The sequence below is a fragment of the Lampetra planeri genome, chromosome 51 (assembly GCF_965212315.1).
Source record: "Lampetra planeri chromosome 51, kcLamPlan1.2.h2, whole genome shotgun sequence".
Lineage (NCBI taxonomy): Eukaryota > Metazoa > Chordata > Hyperoartia > Petromyzontiformes > Petromyzontidae > Lampetra > Lampetra planeri.
The window spans coordinates 7,444,240-7,466,593 of record NC_136157.1 but is presented as its reverse complement, the minus strand read 5'-3'; the positions used below and the strand labels follow the sequence as shown (position 1 = coordinate 7,466,593).

Here is a 22,354-nt window from a genome sequence, read left to right as displayed (position 1 = left end):
TTTTCATTAAATATGTTTTCATGAACCTGTCATAAGATGGACAGTGACATTAGTTGTTGTTATTATTAAGCAACTGACAAAAACTGGAACTTTTAACATCCCGGAAGAACTTATAGGTTCCCCAGGACTGCAGCTACCACATCAACCGTAGGATGGTCCTGGAGAAACCAGAACAGGTAAAGCACGTGGCTTCAGTGTGGCCACAGCCACTCTGAATCCCTCCCCTCCCCTCCCCTCTCCCTGCGCCCTGAGGAACGGACACTGCTCCTTTGTGCCGCTCACTTCTGCTTGCTCCTTCTCTCTCCCTTTCTTCCCCTCTTCTCTCATCATCATCATCATTACCCTCTCATCATCGTCACCCTCTCATCATCGTCACCCTCTCATCATCGTCACCCTCTCATCATCATCACCCTCTCATCATCATCAACCTCTCAACATCATCATCACCCTCTCATCATCATCATCATCACCACCCTCTCATCATCATCACCCTCTCATCATCATCATCACCCTCTCATCATCATCATCATCACCACCCTCTCATCATCATCACCCTCTCAACATCATCATCACCCTCTCATCCCCAACATCTCGTTCATCTTGCTCCGTCAGCTACCCTATTGCGCAATGCTCCTCTAAGCACCGATACCAAGAGCCGCCCGTGACTGCACCGGCCTCTACATCAATTCCCATTCTTTGCTCTTCTCTCTCTGCTCCCTGTTCCATCCCTTTGTCGTTGTTCCGTGCATTACATCGCCGACTCTGCTCTCTCCTCCCCCGGTACGCGACGTGTAAAAGGTTTTAGAACGTATGAAGACATTCACGCACGCACGCACGAATCCAAACTGAGGTGCCGTGTGGCAATGTGCTGACGGTGCAAGTTGAGAACCAGAGTGGACTGCATTCCTGCGCCCTCCACGTCCCAGCCGAAGGCAACTTTGGGTTCGGGTGACATTCTGCGTAACCCGTGCAGGAATTTGAAATTTCGCTAAATGCCTCTGCACACGTCAGGAGTCCGCGTACGTGATTGTCTGTTGTCGTGCGAAGGTGCGGGGTTGGTGGGTCGTATGGGAGTGCAGTTTTTATTTTAATTTACAATGGTGCACAGTATGTTACAACTTCACATCGGATTTGATCGCGTTTCGTCACATAGTCAGCGTTTTTTTATTTGATCCACAGTCTTAGTTCTAGGTGACGAATGTTTGACATTTAACCCCGTCAATCACAGAATGTTGAAACCCGTCCAGTGGTATGCTTGTGCGAAAGCAATTGTGCTAAAGTCGTGCACTTCCAAAAGGCCATGCGGCCGACGAGCTATGTGTTTCGTGGATTGTCTGCTTAATTAATCTTGCCATTGCTTAAAGGGGTCGATTAGTCATGTTTTGTGAGCGAATGTCCTCAAGTGCCTGTGCGTGAAGTTGCTGTGATAAGGAGTTGCTGTGATGGTGTGCGGGGAGCGGCGGCGAAGCGGTGAGCGCTTCGCTATGATCCTGGCTACCCGGGTTCGATTCCTGCTCACGGCCAACACCGGTGATGATTATCTGAACCGGTCCTGGGCCTCCCCTAGGTCGACTCAGTCTCACATGAGTACCTGGTGCGGTGTGTAAACATTGCCACTAGGGAGACAAAGGCGGTCGGGCGTGGTGCTGGCCACCCACCCCCTCGCGTAACGTTCCGGTCTTCATAGGTGGTACTCGCTAACAGCACTTGCTCCAACAGTCTGTTAAGGCTATACGGGGGATCTGTGTCATCTTTGTCTTTGTGATATGGTGATACTGTGATACATCGTACGGTATAAAGACCCACAACAATAATATACTACGTTTTGTTAAATATGGCCCTATCGTAATTATCATTGCTCATTTAATTTTGTTCTTAAAAATATTTCCCAACAAGATATTTCTGAAACGTCAATCCTACCACGGGGTTAAAGTAAAAACACGTGTTCTCTCTTTTTTCGATTAAAGGCAAAAACTTTTTTTGCGACACGTGTCAGAGATCGATTGCCAGCGCGGTGTTGAGAGTTGTTAACATTGACACGTGCGTCGGTGAATCTTCAGGTTTCTCTTCAGCTGTCGTGGAAGTACGGCAAAGCACAATCACGATACGATGACCTCGTGGAACATCGTTAAACTTTACGGAAACGCGAGATATCGCGATGATCGTCTTGCCGCTGTGGATACTGGTAGCGGATCGTCGATTTAACATCGCAGCAGCCCGACTCGTATGTCTCTAGAAAACCAGACCACCGTAGTAGCAGTGCAGCCGTTTACACATTCGTTGGGTGCTGCTGCTACCGCATTGGCAGCGGTGCACAAACACTCACTACAACAACAAAAACATTTGTCAATAACACTGCAGCCGCAATAGATAAACTCTATATACATAATACGTGACATTTTGGGCATTGGCTCTTGTGCTACGAAGGGCCATAATCTTTGTGTGATTATTGCTGATCGTGTTGAGTTTTAGAGTTGTTGCAAGGTCTGCATCCTTAGGATTCGCATAAAAACACAAAGATACAAATATCTCTTCTTGGTTCTTTCAGTAAAGTCACGTAGAAGGGAAATAATAAAATTATAAAAATAAAACATAATAAAATACAATTCTCACGACGTTTCGGCCACAACGCAAGTAGCCGTCCTGCTTTAAATCGAAATAAAAGACAAATATCTTTCAACAGACTGCCAGGGCAAGTGCTGTTAGCGAGTAGCAGCACCTTTGAATGCCAACACGGCACACGAGGGGGGGGGGGATCGGTGGCCAGCACCACGCCCAGCACCCTTTGCCTCATCATTGTTGATGTTTACACACCGCGCCGGGTGGTCACTTACGACCGAGCACCGAGCTGACCTGAGGAGTATCAGATTCAGTTGAGATATTTCCCAACAGAACAGGGGATGGTGATGCTGTTCGCACACCACACCCAATTCCTGAATGCCGTAAACCCCTGGAAATGTTTAACGAGCGCAGTCCGCCGGGGAGCGCAGTCCGCCGGGTGAGCGTCCCCGCTGTTTGTTCGCCGCGAGTCGACGCTGACACAGAGTGGCGCTTCTCCCTGCAGAGGCCAGCGACACGTCCGAGACTTTCATTTGACGGCAAGAGGCAAGTGGCCATTTGAGTGACCGATCGGACTACTCCCGGTCGCTCACACAAATGTAACGAACTGGCGTCGTTCGTTTTGTCGTCAGACGCGCTTCCCGTCTTTGAAAAGTTGAAAACCCATTTCAATAATGATTGGACTTGCAAGAGGGAGATTATGTTGTCAGCAGTGAGAGTGAATGATTGGTATACACAGCAGCAGCAGCGGGTCATCCCTAATCATCACAATAGCCCAGAGGCATAGAATTGCTCTTCCCAAATGCACAATTACATTTGACATTCTTGCTGAAACATTGGAACACAAGTGCAATGTATTAGACTTCCTGAGGATGGAGGTGCAGGACTCATGTTCACGCATCCACTCACTCGGCGACCACTTCCCCACGACTGCGTTTATCCTTGAAAACTATGCGAATAGGATTACTTTAGAGCCCAATTACGGAATAATCAGAAAAATCTAAACGTGGGTGAATGGGAGTCTTTAGCATTTAGAGCCGGGAAATACGGGGATCAATCATGGGGCAGAATGCCCTCAACCATCTGTTTTCTTATCAAAACCCCGTTATTTTACTGAAGCCCATATTTAGCCATGTCCATCTTGTGCTTTTATATTGCTTTATAGAGGACATTTCTAGAATTACCTGTTTTTTCACTTCACCATAACTAGCAGTCCGCACGCCCTTTGTACGCGACCGTCTGCCCCTCCCTCCTGCCAGGCAAACTGTGCTTCTCACGCAGTGCGAATCGCGATGTATAAAGTAGCCTCATCGCAAGACGGTGGTGCCTCTAGACGGGATTTCCTGGCGCTTGATGATTCCACCGTGGGCGACATGAGTCGAATTGTCTCGGTGATGCCGCCGCTGCTGCTGCTGCTGTGTAGGCAGTGGTGTAAAAGCACAAATAACAACAAGGAACTCAACACATTGGCCTTAAAAGGAACAAGTACATAAGCGACGTTTCGGGCAACGGCCCTTCTCCAGAGTGTGCGGTAATCCCGCAGCGCAGATGTCGCACGTGACATGCAGGACTATTGCCCGAGACATCACCTATTATGTATTTTTTAATTTTGAGGCCATGGTTGTAAAACTTTCTGCAGAGAGAAATTCGTCAGGCAGAAAGAAACATTGACGCCAGCTGTGAACCAATGCTGCCCCGTGTCGGTGTTCGCGAGTGTGCTGCACGTGGTGGCCGCAAAGCCCCTTTGCATGAAATATTGTTGAGTGGTCGATGGATCGGGAGAGGATCTGATCTGCCAAGCACCGTTCCACGAACCGAGCGGTGTGCTGAGAATGGACGGCAACACACAGGCGCTGTTCGAATGGAGTTACGTTATCTGTTTCCAAGCAAGGGTCGCCTTTGTGGCCGCGCTGTTTACAGCCTTGTGGTTGCAGGGTTGTTTGGGGGAGCAATTCAGTTCCTGAAGAAGCTCCCTGGTATGTGGGGCAAAACGTCAGACATCGTGCAGAACTATAAAAACTTAACGTTTATTTTTACCAGGTGAGGCCCCACCGAGCTATGTGGATCTTTTTCACAAGCGACCTGTCCACAAATGATGGCTCAACGAAGTGGCCCATCACGTGGAAATATGTTGCCGCCAAATTCTCTGAACACGTCGATTGTAAATGTGGAGAGGAAAACCAGAGGACCCGGAGAAAAATCCGAGACCACGAGGAGAGAGAGAGAAACACACAAACTCCAACTATACAGCAGGCGTCAGGGTCGGGATCGGACCCACGACTTTCTGCATACCAGGTGAGGTCGTGAACATCTCCTAGCCACGTGACGCCCAACAGCACCACCGCGGACGTCTACGCAGTCGGGCGACTGTTCCTCTTGGTCTGTAGCCCGCACGAACCCTCCCGTCTCACGGGGTTCCCATCAACGTGAGCGAAGTGGTTTAAAGCAATGCCCACTCGTCGTTAGCCACATCGCGTCCGTGTGCGTGTCTTTGTTCGGGGATCGGTGGTGCAGTGGTTAGCGCACTCCACGACTAACCTGACTGCCCGAGTTCGATTCCCGCTCACGGCCAATATCAGTGACAAATATCTGAACAGGTCCTGGGCCTCCCCTAGAACGACTCAAACTTAAATGGGTACCTGGTGCGGTGAGTAGACATCCGCACTGGGGAGACAGGTGGCCGAGCGTGTTGCTAGCCACACTGACCACTTGTGTGCCGTTTCAGCCTTCACAGGAACACGCTAAACAACACTTCACAGGAACACGCTAAACAACACTTGCCCCAACAGTTTGTGAAGGTGCCATCAATTCTCATCAGGCTCCATGGCATCGGCAGATGCAGTATCCACCTCTTATAATCCACTCTCCCTCCCTACTAGCATATGTGCTATAAAATATCACCTAATTATATCATTATATATATTCAATTTTAAACTTACAGAGTTATTGACGAAAGCCTTGAGTTCTGTCGTCACTTGCGCTGATGCACCAGTGAGAACGCAGCAGCACCAGATAATGTCTTAAGGCCGATACGGGGTGTGTGTGTGTGTGTGCTTTACACGTGTTTCCTCAAGGTGCACCCAGCATGACACAAGCACTGTGGTGGCGTGACCGCCACTTGGAGGTGAATGGCAGTCGCTACTTGGCGTCATTACGCGTGTCTGACCGTCGCCCCTTCCTTACCTTGTGGGTTCTTTGCACCATGCCCCCTCTGGACGCCGCAGCTTTCTGCGAGCGGTGGCACAGAGACGAGCGGTTTTGTTGGAGGTGGGCGGACGAGGGTGGAGGAAAAATGCGTCAATGGTTAACGTGTATGACGCAGCAGCAGCAGCGGCGGCCACTGTGGGGTGGGGGGAGTGACGCCTCCTGCACCTGCACCACCACCACCTCCAGCGCCCGCTCCTCCCTCGCCCGGTACTGAGAGGGCACGCACGTGGCCGCGTCTGTGACGCACGGGGACTGCAGCCCGGGGTCGCGCCCGTTCACACTCCTGTGCCCCCTCTGGCTCTCACTGCACACATCAACAGCTGTCAGTTGAGCCCTGGTTGATGATGGTGATGATGGCGATGTTTGCAACTGCAGTAGGAGCGGCAGGAGGTGATGCCTGTGGCGATGATGATGATGATGATGATGTTAGCAGCAATAGCAGCATCAGGAGGTGGTAGTGGTGGTTATGGCGATGTTTGCAGCTGCAGTAGGAGCGGCAGGAGGTGATTGCGATGATGAGTATGATGTTAGCATCGAACGATGGTGATGATGTTGGTGGTGATGATGGTTATTGTTATCATCTGCAGCAGCAGGTCATGATGGTGGTGCTGGTGGTGATGATGCTGATGGTGGTGATGATGGTGGTGGTGATGATGATGTTGGTGGTGATGATGATGTTCAGAGCTGCAGAAATAATCGCAGCAAGGTTTACACTGGTGAGCAACTTGCGGACTAATCTCTCTGAATGGGAAACAGCGTTGCCTCCTCACTCACACGTGCGGGTTTTCACTAGGCCTCCGGTGTCCTCCAACGTGTTAATTTACTGAAAACACTGTCATGGGTAGAGGACCGCAGAGCTTAGGCAGTTTATTGCGCCAGCTCACCACCGCGCTGCTGCCTTCCTGCGTGTCTGTGGGTTCTCCTCGCACCTCGACGTTGTACTCTCTCTCCCTTCGAGATTGAGTAAATATATAACACGAGATACAAAGACGATCACTGCATTGTGCGCTTTTACTTCTGTGGCCGTCTGGAACGCTCTTCCTTATTTTTAGATTATCTAGATTGAAAACTCATTTCTTTAGAACTGCGTTTTGTGTTTAGTGTGTTGTCCTTTCCCCGATGAGCATGGTTGGCTACGCACGGTGCGAAAGAAGTTCACCATACATGAGTACACGTACTGTACGTCGACGCATTGCAAGTTGAAATCATTGTGAAAATAAAAATGGGAGAATGAAAGCGGCAGAAATGACTGGTTCGGAAATTGTCACTGATGCCTTTGACCAGGAATAAAATCCTGTAGCACAAGTTCACAGGCCTGCACATGCACATATATGCACACGGACATGCAGACATACACAAGAGCAAATGCACGAAAGGATGGTGTGGACAGCACTACGCCCGGCCGCATGAACGCGCCCTGGCGCTGATGTCGATACTGCATCGCAGCACCAGCTGCTCGTTCAAGGCAACCTACTGCGGAGGCCCAGCGATGCCCAGTTCAGAAGATATCATCACGATTTTAATTTTACATTTACCAGGTCAGGCCCTATGAGCTGAAAAGCTCTTTCTCAGAAGCGACCGAGCCACAAATGATAGCTCAAGGAAGTGGCTTATCATGTGGACATGTATTGCAACCAAATACTGTAAACGCGTGATCTTGATTCTAAATGTGGAGGGAAAAACTGAAGGACTCGGAGAAAAATCCACGTGACCACGGAGAGAGAGAGACACGCAAACTCCAAATATAGAGCAGGTGTCAGGGTCAGAGTCGAACCTACGACCTCCTGTATACCAGGCGAGGTAGTTAACATCTCCCCATCACTGTAGCGCCACACTAAGCCACCGATATCAGCCGTGACTGGGAATCAAAGCGACGTCGCAGGGTTCCCAGCGCAGTGCGACGCTAACGACATCGCCAACCGCTCGCCAGAATAAAACAAAGACCCCCCTTGATGCCCTAACGCATTGTTGGGGCAAGTGCTGTTGGCCAAGCACCTGTTGACACGAGGGGTGGTGTGGCCAACACCACACCCGGCCGCCTTTGTCTCCCTCGTGCTGATGTTTACACAAGGCGCCGGGTACTCATGTGAGGCTGAGTTGACCTAGGGGAGGCCCCAAGACCGGTTGAGATGTTCGTCACCGAAGTTGGTTGTGAGCAGGGATTATAAATTCGGGTCGCCGGGTTCTTAGCGGAGAGCGCTAACCACTACACCTCCGTCCCCCGCGCAGAAAACATTCACACACGCACGCCGGCACATACCTGAGAGTGGAGTTAGTTCAAGTTGTACATTTTAAATGCCATTTTTAAAAGGAAAAATCTTCCTCCAGGGGACTGCAGCAGCAGCAGACCTTTAAGGTGCCATTCACAAAGTGCCGTGTCGGTGGTTTGTGGCAAATATGCGAGCGTGGGTCCCCGGCAGCATTTGCTGAGTTTGACTAAAATGCTTCAGCACAGCTTTTTGTCCGAGGAGTAAACCCTCATAATTTTATTATTTTCTCCTTAAATGGAAACATTTAACATTGGTGTTTTATTTATTTATTTTAAATTATCAACAGCATTCAACTAAAAGTCCGAGTGAGCTGCTGCTAACATGAGCATTGAGGCGGTGCTCATCTCCTGTTTACAGCCCTTCAGAGCAAGTGGTGGAAATTCCTCATTCCTATGACGAGTGTGAGTTTATCCATAGAACAACCATTGTTGACCCCCCCCCCCCCCCCCCCACGTAGAAGTAGTGGTGATGGAGGTGATGGTGGTAGTGGAGGTGATTATGACGATGATTAGCTATGGAGCAGCGTTCTTCACCAATTTTCAGAAGGGGGGCCACTGTTACAGTGCGAGGGCCGCCACTCCGCCTGCCAGGGGCGTTGTCACGTGCTGTGTCTTGTCGGAGGCTGCACGCCAAGGGCCGCACTCAAGGCCACCACGGGGCCGCCAGTGGCCCACGGGCCTTGTGAAGAAGACCGCTGCTTTCAGGCCTGTGATGATCCGCCTCTCTCCCCTTGCGATGGTGAGCCGTCGTGATTGTATTTGTGTTGTCTCTCTCTGTCCATCTGTCCTTCTGTATTGACGGGGTCACTGTGACTCGTAAAGATGATCCAGTATGAGGAAGACTGCAGTGGGAAGTTGCGTCACTCTTGGGGCCCCTACGCGATGCTGCGGTGGCTAGGAGATGCTCACTACCTCGCCAGGTATACAGGAGGTTGTGGGTTCGATCCTGACCCTGACGCCTGCTGCTGTATATTTGGAGTTTCCATGCTCTCCCCGTGGTCGCGTGGATTTTTCTTTGGGTCCTCCGGTATTTCTCTCCACATGTTGAATCAGCGTGTTTTTAGAGTATTTGGCAGCTATAAATGTCCACGCGATGATAAGCCTCTTTGTTGAGCTATCATTTGTGGCCAGGTCGCTTTGAAAAATCGTGATAAAACGGCCACCCTAAGCCGGGAGACACGAGCCAGAGCGATCGCAATGTCCCTGGCAGCCACGCATCATCGGCTTCCGTGCTGCTAATGAGACACTTGTGAAGGCAAACCGATGTTGGAAAGCGTTATATAATCCACACGTGTTCGTGGTTTTGTTGAACAATGCCAATTGCGGTGGAGGTGGCTCAGAGGTCAGAGCGTTGAGCAAGCGCCGCTGAAATCCTGGATTCGATCCCGGGTTTGAGCCGCCAATGACTAAACCGGGTCGTCGAACGTAGTCAGTTTATTTTCTCCATTTTGCCACATTGCTGCTCTGAGATTTGAAATATTTGTTTGACTGTCACATATACGTATGCTGAACTTCTTTCGCACCGCATGTAGCCAACCGTGCGAATCGGAGGTGCGGGGGAAGGACAACAAACTAAACAAAGCCGCGCTCTCATGCGGTAGAGCGGGTGGGAAGTGCTATCCTCGACTGTGCATGTGGACCAGAAGTCCATTGAATGGCTTCAGAAGTACTTCTGTGGTATCCACTTCTGTGGGCTGTTCTCCAACAGGAAGGGTCACAACTTAATAAAGAACCCCTTTGTTTTGTGATCCCGTAGCGCCTAGAGCACAATCGGAATGAACATTGGGGGTGGGGTCAAACAATTTGTTATGTCATGATGTTTATAAAAATCCAATTTTCCACTACTTAATTATGAGCAGTCTATGCTACGCCAGGGCACTGGGCAGGTATTGCTTCAGGGGGGTAGACGGCAAGCAGAAGGGTGGCGAGTCACTGCTCTGTGCTGGCATTCAGCTTCACTCTGTGATGTGACAAGCTAAGAACGTCACAGCCGACAGATGTTCTCTCTCTTAATTGATGCGGGTCAAGACACTGAATTCTGCGCTGACGTCAGAAACTACGAGGTAGGCAAGGATGTCTTTTTAAAGGTCATCACTGATTAGATTACTTTAGCTTCACATGCAATGTAATTCTATGCCATATTATTACAGTACATGGTCAGCCAGCACCACGCCTGACCGCCTTTGTCTCCCTAGTAGTGATGTTTACACATCGCACCAGGTACTTATTTCAGGCTGAGTCGACCAAGGGGAGGAGGCCCAGGACCGGTTCAATGTTGGTAATGGGTGGCAATCAAACTCAAGTCGCCGGCTTCGTAGCGCTGCACACGACTTCACAACTGCTCCCCACATGCACACTACGGATGCACACACGTTCAGCCCTCGTCAATCCACTGCTGAATGAGGGCAGAGTTGTCGGTGTTATTTGACCGTACGTTGCCATGCAGGTCAGTGCGGGGTTGGTGAAGACGGGCAGCATTTGAGTAGGAGCAGAGAAGTACAGAACAACGATGCTGTGCTGCGCTGTCCACGACGTAGCCCGGCAAGGCCTGACTATGGCTGTGCTCTTCACAAATGTGCACAGGGGGCCACAACACTGCTTGCAAGGGGCGTTGTCACGTGTTGTGTATTGTCGACAGCCGCATGCCAGGGCCGCACTCAAGGCCACCAGGGGCCGCACTCAAGGCCACCAGGGGCCGCCAATGGCCCGCGTGGCCTCGCAATGAAGACCACTGCCCCATGGTGACGTGTCTGTGCGTGGCGGTCACCCATCCAAGCGATATACAGGCTCGTTACCTGCTGATACTAGTTGCAGAGGTTCGTGGTTCAAATATGGCAGGCAGCCCTGGTTAATGCTTCAGAATGTATTAACCGTTCAATACTACGCACCGTCTGCTCCACGGTGGACGTTAATTATCCCGTGACGTCGTTCGAAGAAGAGTTGGCCACTGTGTACTGGAGAAACAGGCCAAACTTGTAACATTTTAAAAATTACACCACAACAAAACTGAAATGGAAAACACAAAGCAGCATCAACCCCCGCACCCTGCAAAAACTTGGCAGGGCCCTTCTGAAAAGAGTCTTTAGACTCAGCCAGGCTTTGCTGGGTAAATAAGTGGAGTCATATTTTAAAGTCCACATATCCCACTTGCAAAATAAGCGTATAGAACCACGTTTAAAAGTCCCACTGCTCAAATCATTAGTGGCGAGTGATGCCCATCTATTAGCAGTACGTGGAGACTACACTTTCACACACAAGTGGTGCATGCTAAGGGAGGGGCTGACGGGGGGTTGTGATATATGGTCCCTGCTCAAATTAAGACAATCAAGAAATGCCCAGAGCAACTTTGGGCAAAAAACTCACACCATGGACTGGGTAATAACGCCACTGCTCACTTTCCTCATTCACCTTTGGGTTTCTGTGTGGAGTCCATGCGCCTCTATGTGAGTCTATGTATCAAACCCTGGGCCAGGTAGTAATGCCATTGCTTGCTTCGTTCACTTTCAGGCAGGGTGCAGAATTCACCAGGAGGCTACTCCTGAAGCCGTCCAGTGGCTCACTCATATACCTCGACACACATAAACGTTGCTGATTAACTCCCCCGCCATATGGAAAGACAAGACAGTTCCAAGGGGTACAATAGACAGTCCCTGAACAACTTTCCACTGTCAATTGTACCCGTATCCAAGGGCAAGCATCAATGTTTACGTCTTATAAAATCACCTTGCCTTCATGCATGAACAATAGTCCAATTGAGGAATTACTCAATTGGGATTACATTTCGCAATCGTATCCTCTTACAGGCAGGCTATTGCCAAAGACCCCGTGTGCCGCATCACATGGACACAGCTGCTGCTGGACGTCCCCCTTCAACACGTTTTAGACGTAATTGTATTTTATTTAAGTGGCTCATAGCGTGTAAAGCGCTGATAGAGTTGTACAGCAGGGTGGCTCCAATTCTTGGTTCTTTCGGTAAAGTCACGGAGATAGAAAACAAAAAAATCTAAATTAAAAGCAAAAAAAACCCCACGACGTTTCGATCGCAACACAAGCGGTCTTCTTCAGGTGGAGAGACAAGAGGGGCAAGCCTCCAAATGTAGCTGCTTATAAAGGCCCCAGAGCGAGTGGGTGGGGGAAAGGGGGAGAGAGATGGGGGGGGGGGGAATTGCACCTCGCTACGCCCATCCACAATGCTGACGGTGGAGGTTGACAAGAAAACACAAATCAAAGTCACGACCCTGAGTGGTTGATGACACCTTTCCAATGATTGCTGAGTTTGAAACCGTCGTCTCAGCTCTATTAATTATTGTTGTGAAATGTTGTGGTGAATTGAGAATAGCTGTAGGAATAAAAGTTATCAATCAGGTGGCACTTTGGTAACACCGGTGCCTGACAGCAGGAAGGGCTCGAGTTTGAATCCCAACTCGGCCGCCTCTCTGTGTGGACTTTGAATGTCCTCCCCTGGTTCTGCGCTTCCTTCGAGTTCCCTGGTTTCCTCCCATCGCTAAAATAAAACATACAACGTCATGGGTACTGGCCGACATATACTAACGACCATTGCGACGGAAAAACTTGTCAGGAACCTGCTGATTCAGAGACTTAAACCTCAAGTTAGGCTCTCCTGGGCAGACGAGCAGAATGAAACTAAAATAATGCGGGACATCAAAGGTCAAATGCGAGGTTAGGTCACGTGGTTTGGGAATCATAAAAACGTGGCCACCACTTACTGATTAAACCAACTTCTCAAGTGTAGGGCAGTTGTCCCAGCCTGATCACAAATGAACAACTTTGTAAAAAAGATAAAACCCACATGAAGTGTTTTACTTAATTTTAACAAAATAGAAAAACCCTGATTTTAGAATGATACATTTCAGCTCGACTTCCACGTGATGAACATCTGTCCAACTACACCGAATGCATAGGACGATGGCGTTGTGTTTGGCAATGTCAGAGTCTGTTACCCGTCAGTTGTGGCTACACGTGGCCTCTAATCCAGCACTGTGGAGACAGCGAGGGTTGGTGGATCACGCACAGATCTTGCGAAACTCCCTTCCTCGTGCTTGTTGGTAAGGGGCCGTGCCCTGGCTTGCCAGGAGAAGGCGTTGCAGAAAATGTGGACTCATTCCATCTGTTCCATCTTTATGGAATAGTGGGTGTTTGCCTATAAGCAAACATCTAGCAGTTCGCCAGCATATGATTCAAGTAAGCCTGAATGTACGAATGTTGAACTTCATTCGCACCGTATGTATTAGGAAGCTCTGGTGGCTTCCTAACATCGGACGAAAGAGCATTCCAGGCGGCCGCAGAAGTGCTTCTGAAAGTGCGGGATACAACAACCGTCTTTGTTCGATGGTTAGCCAAAGTGGCTGCGAAGAATGGTAATGTCAATCGCCTGACACTACTGATGAGAATGTTGAATAAAACCCGGTCCAACGTTTTGCTGTGTGCTGAATTAATATTGCTGATGTTATGCACTCCCATAAGGCTGTGGGGCCATTAAGTTGCGTACAAAACAAAACGTGTATAGTTTTAAGTGGTGAGGCATATGAATGAGGAGTCTGTGCATATATTTGTGATTAATATTCTCCGCAATGTGGCTCAAGACTAGTTTGTGTCGCCCATAGTGGTTGTCAATCCAAGCACACTGCAGGCAGAAACCTTCATCCAGTCGTGGGTTGACAACAGGCTGTCAATGATACGACAGTGTAAGTAAATGTATTACATATTATTAAGTAATATACAGTCAAACTCCCTTTATCCTTGACACAATTATCAATGAATTTGTTTATCCGCGGTTGGCAAAACCCGGTTTCTCTCTTTCAAATATCTGGGCGGCTTGGCCACCCAAATATCTGGGGTCCAGAACACGGCTAAATAGAGTCATTCGGCAAATACCTCCAATTAATTTGGGTTATCCAAAGTCACTCCCAGGATAAAGGAGTGAATCATTCGTCGGGATGACAGATATTTGGAACCGGGTATCCCCCCCCCCCACCCCCGTTTAGCCTGGATAAAAATAGCTTGACTGCACATTGCATACTCACTATACAGTGACACGCAGAGAGGATAGCAATTAACCTGTTGCCGCTGCTGTTGATGAGGTCTTCGATGAATGGAGTGAGATGGCGCGTGGCTTGGCGAGGCCTTGATACAGCAGTGGATTGACCAAGGTCGATGAGAGCCAAGACCTTGGGAAATAAGAATTAGTTTAAGTTTTCCTTTCAGTTTTTAACCCAGTTGCTGAGCACAGGCCTAAAACGTCAATCAGTCAGCAACACAGTGGCTGGGAGATGTCCACTACCTCTCTCCTGGTATACAGGAGGTCATGGGTTCGATCACGACCTTGACGCCTGCTGCTGTATATGAAGTTGGGGAGAGCACAGACTCACTAAAATAAAATAAATCACGACGTTTCGGGCGCAACACAAGCGCCCTTCTTCAGGTCGGGACAACGTAGCGAAAGCACAACCGCTGAAGTGTTTCTTTTTTACCTACGTGACTTTACCGAGAAAAAACAAAGAGTATGAATCCTTGCAGTCACGAAAACTTCAAATCTAGAATAAATGATGGTGGTCATTATTCTGTTGATGATTTTGTGATGATATTGCTGATTATGACTATTCTGTGAGGGAAGTTATGCTGCGAGTGATGAACGTGATTAGAATTTTGTGATGATGGTGCTGTGATAGTGATGCTTGCTTCTGATGATAATCATGTCACAGGCTACAAAGAAGATATATTTTAAAAGTGATAAACTTGCGAAAGCAGAAGAAATTCCCATAGCTTGTACGTGGTCAGTCGCCTCTAAAACCCTTCAGCCACCATGTCCCAAATTAACTTCACCTGAACACGCACACACATAGTACTGTACAGTATACAATGAACACAAAGCGTACACCTACTTCCCTATAACACACCACAATGACTTGCCCCGTCATAATCCCTCACTACAATGACACGCGAATAAATCCTGCCGAAGTACATTTTGTGAATAATCACGTGTTTCTGTAACCACGTATGCACGTGTGTCTGTTGCGTGTGGTATACATGTGCAGTATACACAGTACCTACCTTTTTGAAGGTTGATTTTCTAACAGCACTTGCCCCGACCACCTGTCTAAGGCAGAGACTATTTGGGGATCTTTGTGTGTTTTTTATAAACATACCGTGATGTGACTGCATGTGTGCGTGTATGCAACAGCATGTACGTGACGACGGACTACATCATACACGCTGCCGCTAATACGACTACCATATCAACCTTTGGAACTCGAGACGAAACACTCATGCGCACTGATGGTAGCCCAGGTAAGGGTCACCTGGCACCCAGCGTACAGTTCCATGCAAGAGGCTTCCTTGATCGGAATCCTCAAAGGATTCCGGTGGTAAGCAACAGCTATACAGGCATTTGCCTCAAGAGAACGCACATCTTATAAACCATGTGTATATTTATATATATAACCATGTGCCAATGACGAAATGTGTAGGCGAATCGCTCTTGCTGCTGCAAATGGTTTTTACTACACAAGTGATTTGGCGATGCTTCTGATGCGCTGGCAGTGGTGCACAATAAACAAACAACTCTAGACGTTGAATCAAGATGATTTATCCAGGTAAAGGTGAGCTGAATGTACAATTAACAAAACAACTCTAGACGTTGAATCAAGATGATGTATCCAGGTAAAGGTGAGTTGAATGTGCAATTAACAAAACAACTCTAGACGTGGAATCAAGATGATTTATCCAGATAAAGGTGAGCTGAATGTGCAATTAACAAAACAACTCTAGACGTTGAATCAAGATGATTTATCCAGGTAAAGGTGAGCTGAATGTGCAATTAACAAAACAACTCTAGACGTTGAATCAAGATGATGTATCCAGGTAAAGGTGAGCTGAATGTGCAATTAACAAAACAACTATAGACGTTGAATCAAGATGATCTATCCAGGTAAAGGTGAGCTGAATGTGCAATTAACAAAACAACTCTAGACGTTGAATCAAGATGATTTATCCAGGTAAAGGTGAGCTAAATGTGCAATTAACAAAACAACTCTAGAGGTTGAATCAAGATGATTTATGCAGGTAAAGGTGAGCTGAATGTACAATTAACAAAACAACTCTAGACGTTGAATCAAGATGATGTATCCAGGTAAAGGTGAGCTGAATGTGCAATTAACAAAGGAACTCTAGACGTTGAATCAAGATGATGTATCCAGGTAAGGTGAGCTGAATGTACAATTAACAAAACAACTCTAGACGTTGAATCAAGATGATTTATCCAGGTAAAGGTGAGCTGAATGTACAATTAACAAAACAACTCTAGACGTTGAATCAAGATGATTTATCCAGGTAAGGTGAGCTGAATGTGCAATTAACAAAACAACTCTAGACGTTGAATCAAGATGATTTATCCAGGTAAAGATGAGCTGAATGTGCAATTAACAAAACAACTCTAGACGTTGAATCAAGATGATTTATCCAGGTAAAGGTGAGCTGAATGTACAATTAACAAAACAACTCTAGACGTTGAATCAAGATGATTTATGCAGGTAAAGGTGAGCTGAATGTACAATTAACAAAACAACTCTAGACGTTGAATCAAGATGATTTATCCAGATAAAGGTGAGCTGAATGTACAATTAACAAAACAACTCTAGTCGTTGAATCAAGATGATTTATCCAGGTAAAGGTGAGCTGAATGTACAATTAACAAAACAACTCTAGTCGTTGAATCAAGATGATTTATACAGGTAAAGGTGAGCTGAATGTGCAATTAACAAAACAACTCTAGACGTTGAATCAAGATGATTTATGCAGGTCAAGGTGAGCTGAATGTGCAATTAACAAAACAACTCTAGTCGTTGAATCAAGATGATTTATCCAGGTAAAGGTGAGCTGAATGTACAATTAACAAAACAACTCTAGACGTTGAATCAAGATGATTTATCCAGATAAAGGTGAGCTTAATGTGCAATTAACAAAACAACTCTAGACGTTGAATCAAGATGATTTATCCAGGTAAAGGTGAGCTGAATGTACAATTAACAAAACAACTCTAGTCGTTGAATCAAGATGATTTATGCAGGTAAAGGTGAGCTGAATGTGCAATTAACAAAACAACTCTAGACGTTGAATCAAGATGATTTATCCAGATAAAGGTGAGCTGAATGTGCAATTAACAAAACAACTCTAGACGTTGAATCAAGATGATTTATGCAGGTAAAGGTGAGCTGAATGTGCAATTAACAGAACAACTCTAGACGTTGAATCAAGATGATTTATCCAGGTAAAGGTGAGCTGAATGTGCAATTAACAAAACAACTCTAGTCGTTAAATCAAGATGATTTATGCAGGTAAAGGTGAGCTGAATGTGCAATTAACAAAACAACTCTAGACGTTGAATCAAGATGATTTATCCAGGTAAAGGTGAGCTGAATGTGCAATTAACAAAACAACTCGATACGATTGGTGGCCACAGCGCAGCACGCAGAGCTGGGTGGGCGTTGTGGATTCTGTGGACAATGTCGAGCAAAATCCTACAATACACTCCCACTCCACCTTCACCACCATCCTTCTCGCTAACCCGTACTGATGAAGTACAGGATAAACGCCTCTTCAAGATGGGACCTTTTTTGCCAGTATCAAAGTATGAAATAATAAAAAAAAGGGTTTACCCTTTCTGGCAATAAAACAGGTGCTAAGATATTCAAACATCAAATAGAAACCTTTTGTAAGGAATCAAGTACTGCAGTAATCACACGCACTTGTGTTGAACTTGTAAACAAACACGCTCTGATAACGTGTGATGCTTTGGCGTTGAAACTGATTGGCCGACACCAGTGACAGCAGCCTGCTTCATGGCCTAGCCTCACCGCCAGTGTCAGACCAGAGTAGCCTTCGGCGTTCTCCACAAGTTCGTGAGGCCAATGCAGACATGATTCCTTGTAAAATGTTTCTATTTGAAGATTGTACATCTTAACAGCTGTTTTATTGTCAGACAGGCTAATCTATTTCTTACTATAAACGCCTCTTATCCACGGCTCCATTACTCACAAAGTCTTGCATCATCACCCGCGGGTATCCGCACTTCTGTTCCCGTCGGGACACCCGCCGGGTGAAGAGGGAGTTGCAGGGAGAACCCATATCCCGTCTGGTTCGTCACCTCGCGGTTAAGAGGCGTGAGGTCGCAGATAACCCTGCATTTAATGGGATATTGGACCCACCTCGGTATCACCGCGGATAAGAGGAGTTCTGTATGGTGTCACAGTGCCTAGGCGATGTTAAGTAAATCGCCTGGTTAACAGGAGGTCGTGGGTGCGATCCCGACCCCGACGCCGGCGTTATATTTGGAGTCTGCGTCTCTCTCTCCCCGTGGGTTTTTTTCCTCTGGGTCCTCCTGGTTTTCCCTTACACATTTAGAATAAACATCACGCTTTTAGAGTATTCGGCTGCTACAAATTTCCACGCGACAAGTCGCTTTGTAACTTGTTGACGGCCCATAATAGAAAAAAAGCGTCATGGCTCATCGGATTCCTGCGGTCCAAATATTTTGATTCTGACTTCGTTGAACCATCGTTTGTGATAGCCAGGTCGCTTTCTAAGAAAGAACTGTAGAGCACAGCGGGCCTTACCTGGCACTGTAAAATAAAAAATAAATGTTTTAGTTACGGCCAAATATTGGCAAGGGTCTGGGCCCCGCAGAGATGAGACCAGCGGGACGCAGGCCAGATGGAGACTGTGTAGGCTCCTGGGCTACAGGCTCCTGGGCTACAGGCTCCTGGGCTACAGGCTCCTGGGCTACAGGCTCCTGGGCTACAGGCTCCTGGGCTACAGGCTCCTGGGCTACAGGCTCCTGGGCTACAGGCTCCTGGGCTACAGGCTCCTGGGCTACAGGCTCCTGGGCTACAGGCTCCTGGGCTACAGGCTCCTGGGCTACAGGCTCCTGGGCTACAGGCTCCTGGGCTACAGGCTCCTGGGCTACAGGCTCCTGGGCTACAGGCTCCTGGGCTACAGGCTCCTGGGCTACAGGCTCCTGGGCTACAGGCTCCTGGGCTACAGGCTCCTGGGCTACAGGCTCCTGGGCTACAGGCTCCTGGGCTACAGGCTCCTGGGCTACAGGCTCCTGGGCTACAGGCTCCTGGGCTACAGGCTCCTGGGCTACAGGCTCCTGGGCTACAGGCTCCTGGGCTACAGGCTCCTGGGCTACAGGCTCCTGGGCTACAGGCTCCTGGGCTACAGGCTCCTGGGCTACAGGCTCCTGGGCTACAGGCTCCTGGGCTACAGGCTCCTGGGCTACAGGCTCCTGGGCTACAGGCGCTGTGAGGCCCCCAGTAATATTCTCAAAAGGAAAAGAAAGTAAAATAAAAATAAAATTTATCTTTACAAGGCTAACAGCAAATAAAATTCAGCGTTCACAAAATGAAATTAACGTTTTCACTTCATCTCTGGAGGCCCCCTCCAGCTGGCGGAGGCCCCTGGGCTGCAGCCCCTGAAGCCCCCACGTGCCTTGGTCCGGCCCTGCCGGGACGCGTTGCCGTAGCAGCCTCCTCCACCTGGTCTCCTTCCAGAGCCTCACAGAGCCCTCGCCGCCACAGGTGGGGAGGAGGGGAGGCAGATGGGGAGGAGGGGAGGAGGGGGGGCAGGTGGGGAGGCGGTGGAGCGAGCAGCTCGCAATCATGAAGGCTGCCAAGGGGCAAATCCTGGTGGGGTGGGAGGGGGTCCGCTTCACTCGGCTTTATCGTCCCTACGGGAAGTCCATAAAATTGGTCACGTGGCTTGAAAAACTATATATATGTCTTATTTCACCAGGTGTAAGGCTCACTGAGCTGTCGTTTGTAGATTTTAAAAAAAGAGCTTAATAGCTCAGTGAGCCGTACACCTGGTGAAATAAGACGTATATATAGTTTTGCAAGCCACGGACGTTCGAACAATGCTGCATTATTCATCTCTGACGCTGAGTTCATTCACGCGAACATTTACAGAAAGAAAGCAAGCCCACCCACACAACTGGATTTTCTAGCTTTTCCAAACCAAAGTGTTTCCAAATGAACAATTCAAGTTGCTCTCAACGTTTCCAATTATTGTTCCTTTCTCGTTCAGACACCAGCATATATTTTGCGAGGATTTAACTGGCTATTTGTATACTCTTTGGTTCTTTCGGTAAAGTCATGTAGGTATAAAATTAAATAAATCACGACGTTTCAGGCGCAACACAAGATGGACAATTGTTGCTCGGAATTTAATTATATGAAATTTGTTTAAAAAGTTTTAATTATAAAAGTTTTTATTTATTTTATGTTTTGCAATTTTCAATGTTATTGAAAAAATATATCATATGTGAAAAATGTTGCGAGAATATCTTACACATCAATCATGTTTTATTTTTATTATTTTATTACTTCCCTTCTACGTGACTTTACCGAAAAAACCAAGAAGATGAATCCCTGCAGTCACGAAAGCTTTAAATCGAAAAATGAAATAAATGTATTTTTGTAAGATGGTACAGAGGGGAAAAGAGAGCTATGAAGTTCGCTATCCCAATAATTTGTCGGGAACCCACTGACCACTCAAGCAACTGCTACTTCTGCATGGTGGACCCTTCCAAACGTCTGACTTGGAAGAATGCATCTGCTATCACGTATCCCGGACCTTCCTTCATCCATCGTGTTAAGCGGCGAGGGTTGAGGAATTCGCACAGATGTTGCGAAACTCGCTCCTCCGGCGAGCACGGTGGACGCGAAGTGCTGTGTGAAAGAGATTCAACACGCGCAACGTGGTGCTGCGTTCCCGAAGAACACCGCGTTATGAATACAAACCATCGCGTTATAATGAATAATATATAACATCGGGGTAAATCGCAGTCCGCGATAACGCGTCAGATGCGTTCGCAGGCCGAACAGAGACCGGGGCGCGTGGGTAGCATCTAGAAGTGTCCAGCAGCATCCCGCCGCCGCCGCCGCGTGCGATGATGCGACTCCGAGGCAGCGTACGACCAGTTCTAAAGTTGGCACCGCAAACCACTCAATTGGGACGATACACACAGCAGCAGCATCATCAGCAGCAGCATCATCAGCAGCAGCATCATCAGCAGCAGCATCATCAGCAGCAGCATCATCAGCAGCAGCATCATCAGCAGCAGCATCATCAGCAGCAGCATCATCAGCAGCAGCATCATCAGCAGCAGCATCATCAGCAGCAGCATCATCAGCAGCAGCAGCATCATCAGCAGCAGCACCATCAGCAGCATCATCAGCAGCATCATCAGCAGCAGCAGCATCATCAGCAGCAGCAGCAGCATCATCATCAGCAGCAGCAGCATCATCAGCAGCAGCAGCATCAGCAGCAGCATCATCAGCAGCAGCAGCATCAGCAGCAGCAGCATCAGCAGCACGATCAACCATTGCCCCCTACTGGCAGCAGGCGAATGCGCCAGGTCACCGTTGCAAATCGGACTCGTCCCGGTCTCTTGATATAAACATGCAACTCGAACTTTCATTTGACTATTTACACTGCGTGTGTGTGTACCGTATGTTGAACTTCTGTCGCACCGTACGTAGCCGACCGTGCTCATCGGAGATGCGTGTGTTTGTCGGGAGTGGTGGGACAGTGGTTAGCGCAGTGCACTACATACTCCAGCCATTCAAGCGTGCTACAATCCAATTTGTTATAAAACATTGCGTTCCTCAACGCGTTCCTCGCGTTATATCCAATTCGCGTCATGAGATCCACGCGTTATAGGGGCACGGACTGTGCGGATGATGTCCCCGTTGGTCTGGCTCCTGCAGCTGATGCAGCCAGGGTTACAGCCAGGGTCATAGCCAGGGTCATAGCCAGGGTCATAGCCAGGGTCATAGCCAGGGTCATAGCCAGGGTCATAGCCAGGGTCATAGCCAGGGTCAAGGGTGAGAAGGGCCCAGTGAGCAGTCGCTCGTCCCAGCGCGGCGGAGACGCCTCGTGGTGCTGCCCCGTAGTCGTCCTGGCTGCGCGCCCGGAGAGAAAACGGCGACTCTGCCCCCGTGGTGGCGTCGCGGGTGCCCGACGCGGTTTGCTGCGAGGTTTTGCTTCGTCTCCGCGACGAAGTTGAACCACCGAGAAAGCCCACGAATGTGGTGCTGGCACCTCGTCACGGGTCATTCACCATCACGTAGACACCCTCGTCAAGGGACATTCACCATCACGCACACACCCTCGTCAAGGGACATTCACCATCACGCACACACCCTCGTCACGGGGCATTCACCATCACGCACACACCCTCGTCACGGGGCATTCACCACCACCCACACACCCTCGTCACGGGGCATTCACCATCACGCAGAC

The 22,354-nt window shown here is 48.4% G+C and overlaps 1 protein-coding gene across 2 annotated transcripts in view; it reads right to left on the bottom strand.

The window, feature by feature from the left end:
• Window positions 1–15,334, bottom strand: part of LOC144734412 (carbohydrate sulfotransferase 6-like) — a 28,159-nt gene extending 12,825 nt beyond the window's left edge. Inside the window, exons 1-2 of one of the 2 annotated variants that reach the window (XM_078616585.1) lie at window positions 15,107–15,334; window positions 14,114–14,223 (exon numbers count right to left, since the gene is read on the bottom strand). Coding sequence is in view for 1 of the 2 variants with exons in the window: in XM_078616584.1 (XP_078472710.1) it covers window positions 5,743–5,763 (21 nt within the window). In the remaining variant the exon portion in view is untranslated. Of the gene's footprint in view, window positions 1–5,742; window positions 7,140–14,113; window positions 14,224–15,106 lie in introns of those variants that run through there. The other variant, XM_078616584.1, reaches the window with a different exon arrangement.
• Between the last annotated feature and the right edge of the window lie 7,020 nt (window positions 15,335–22,354).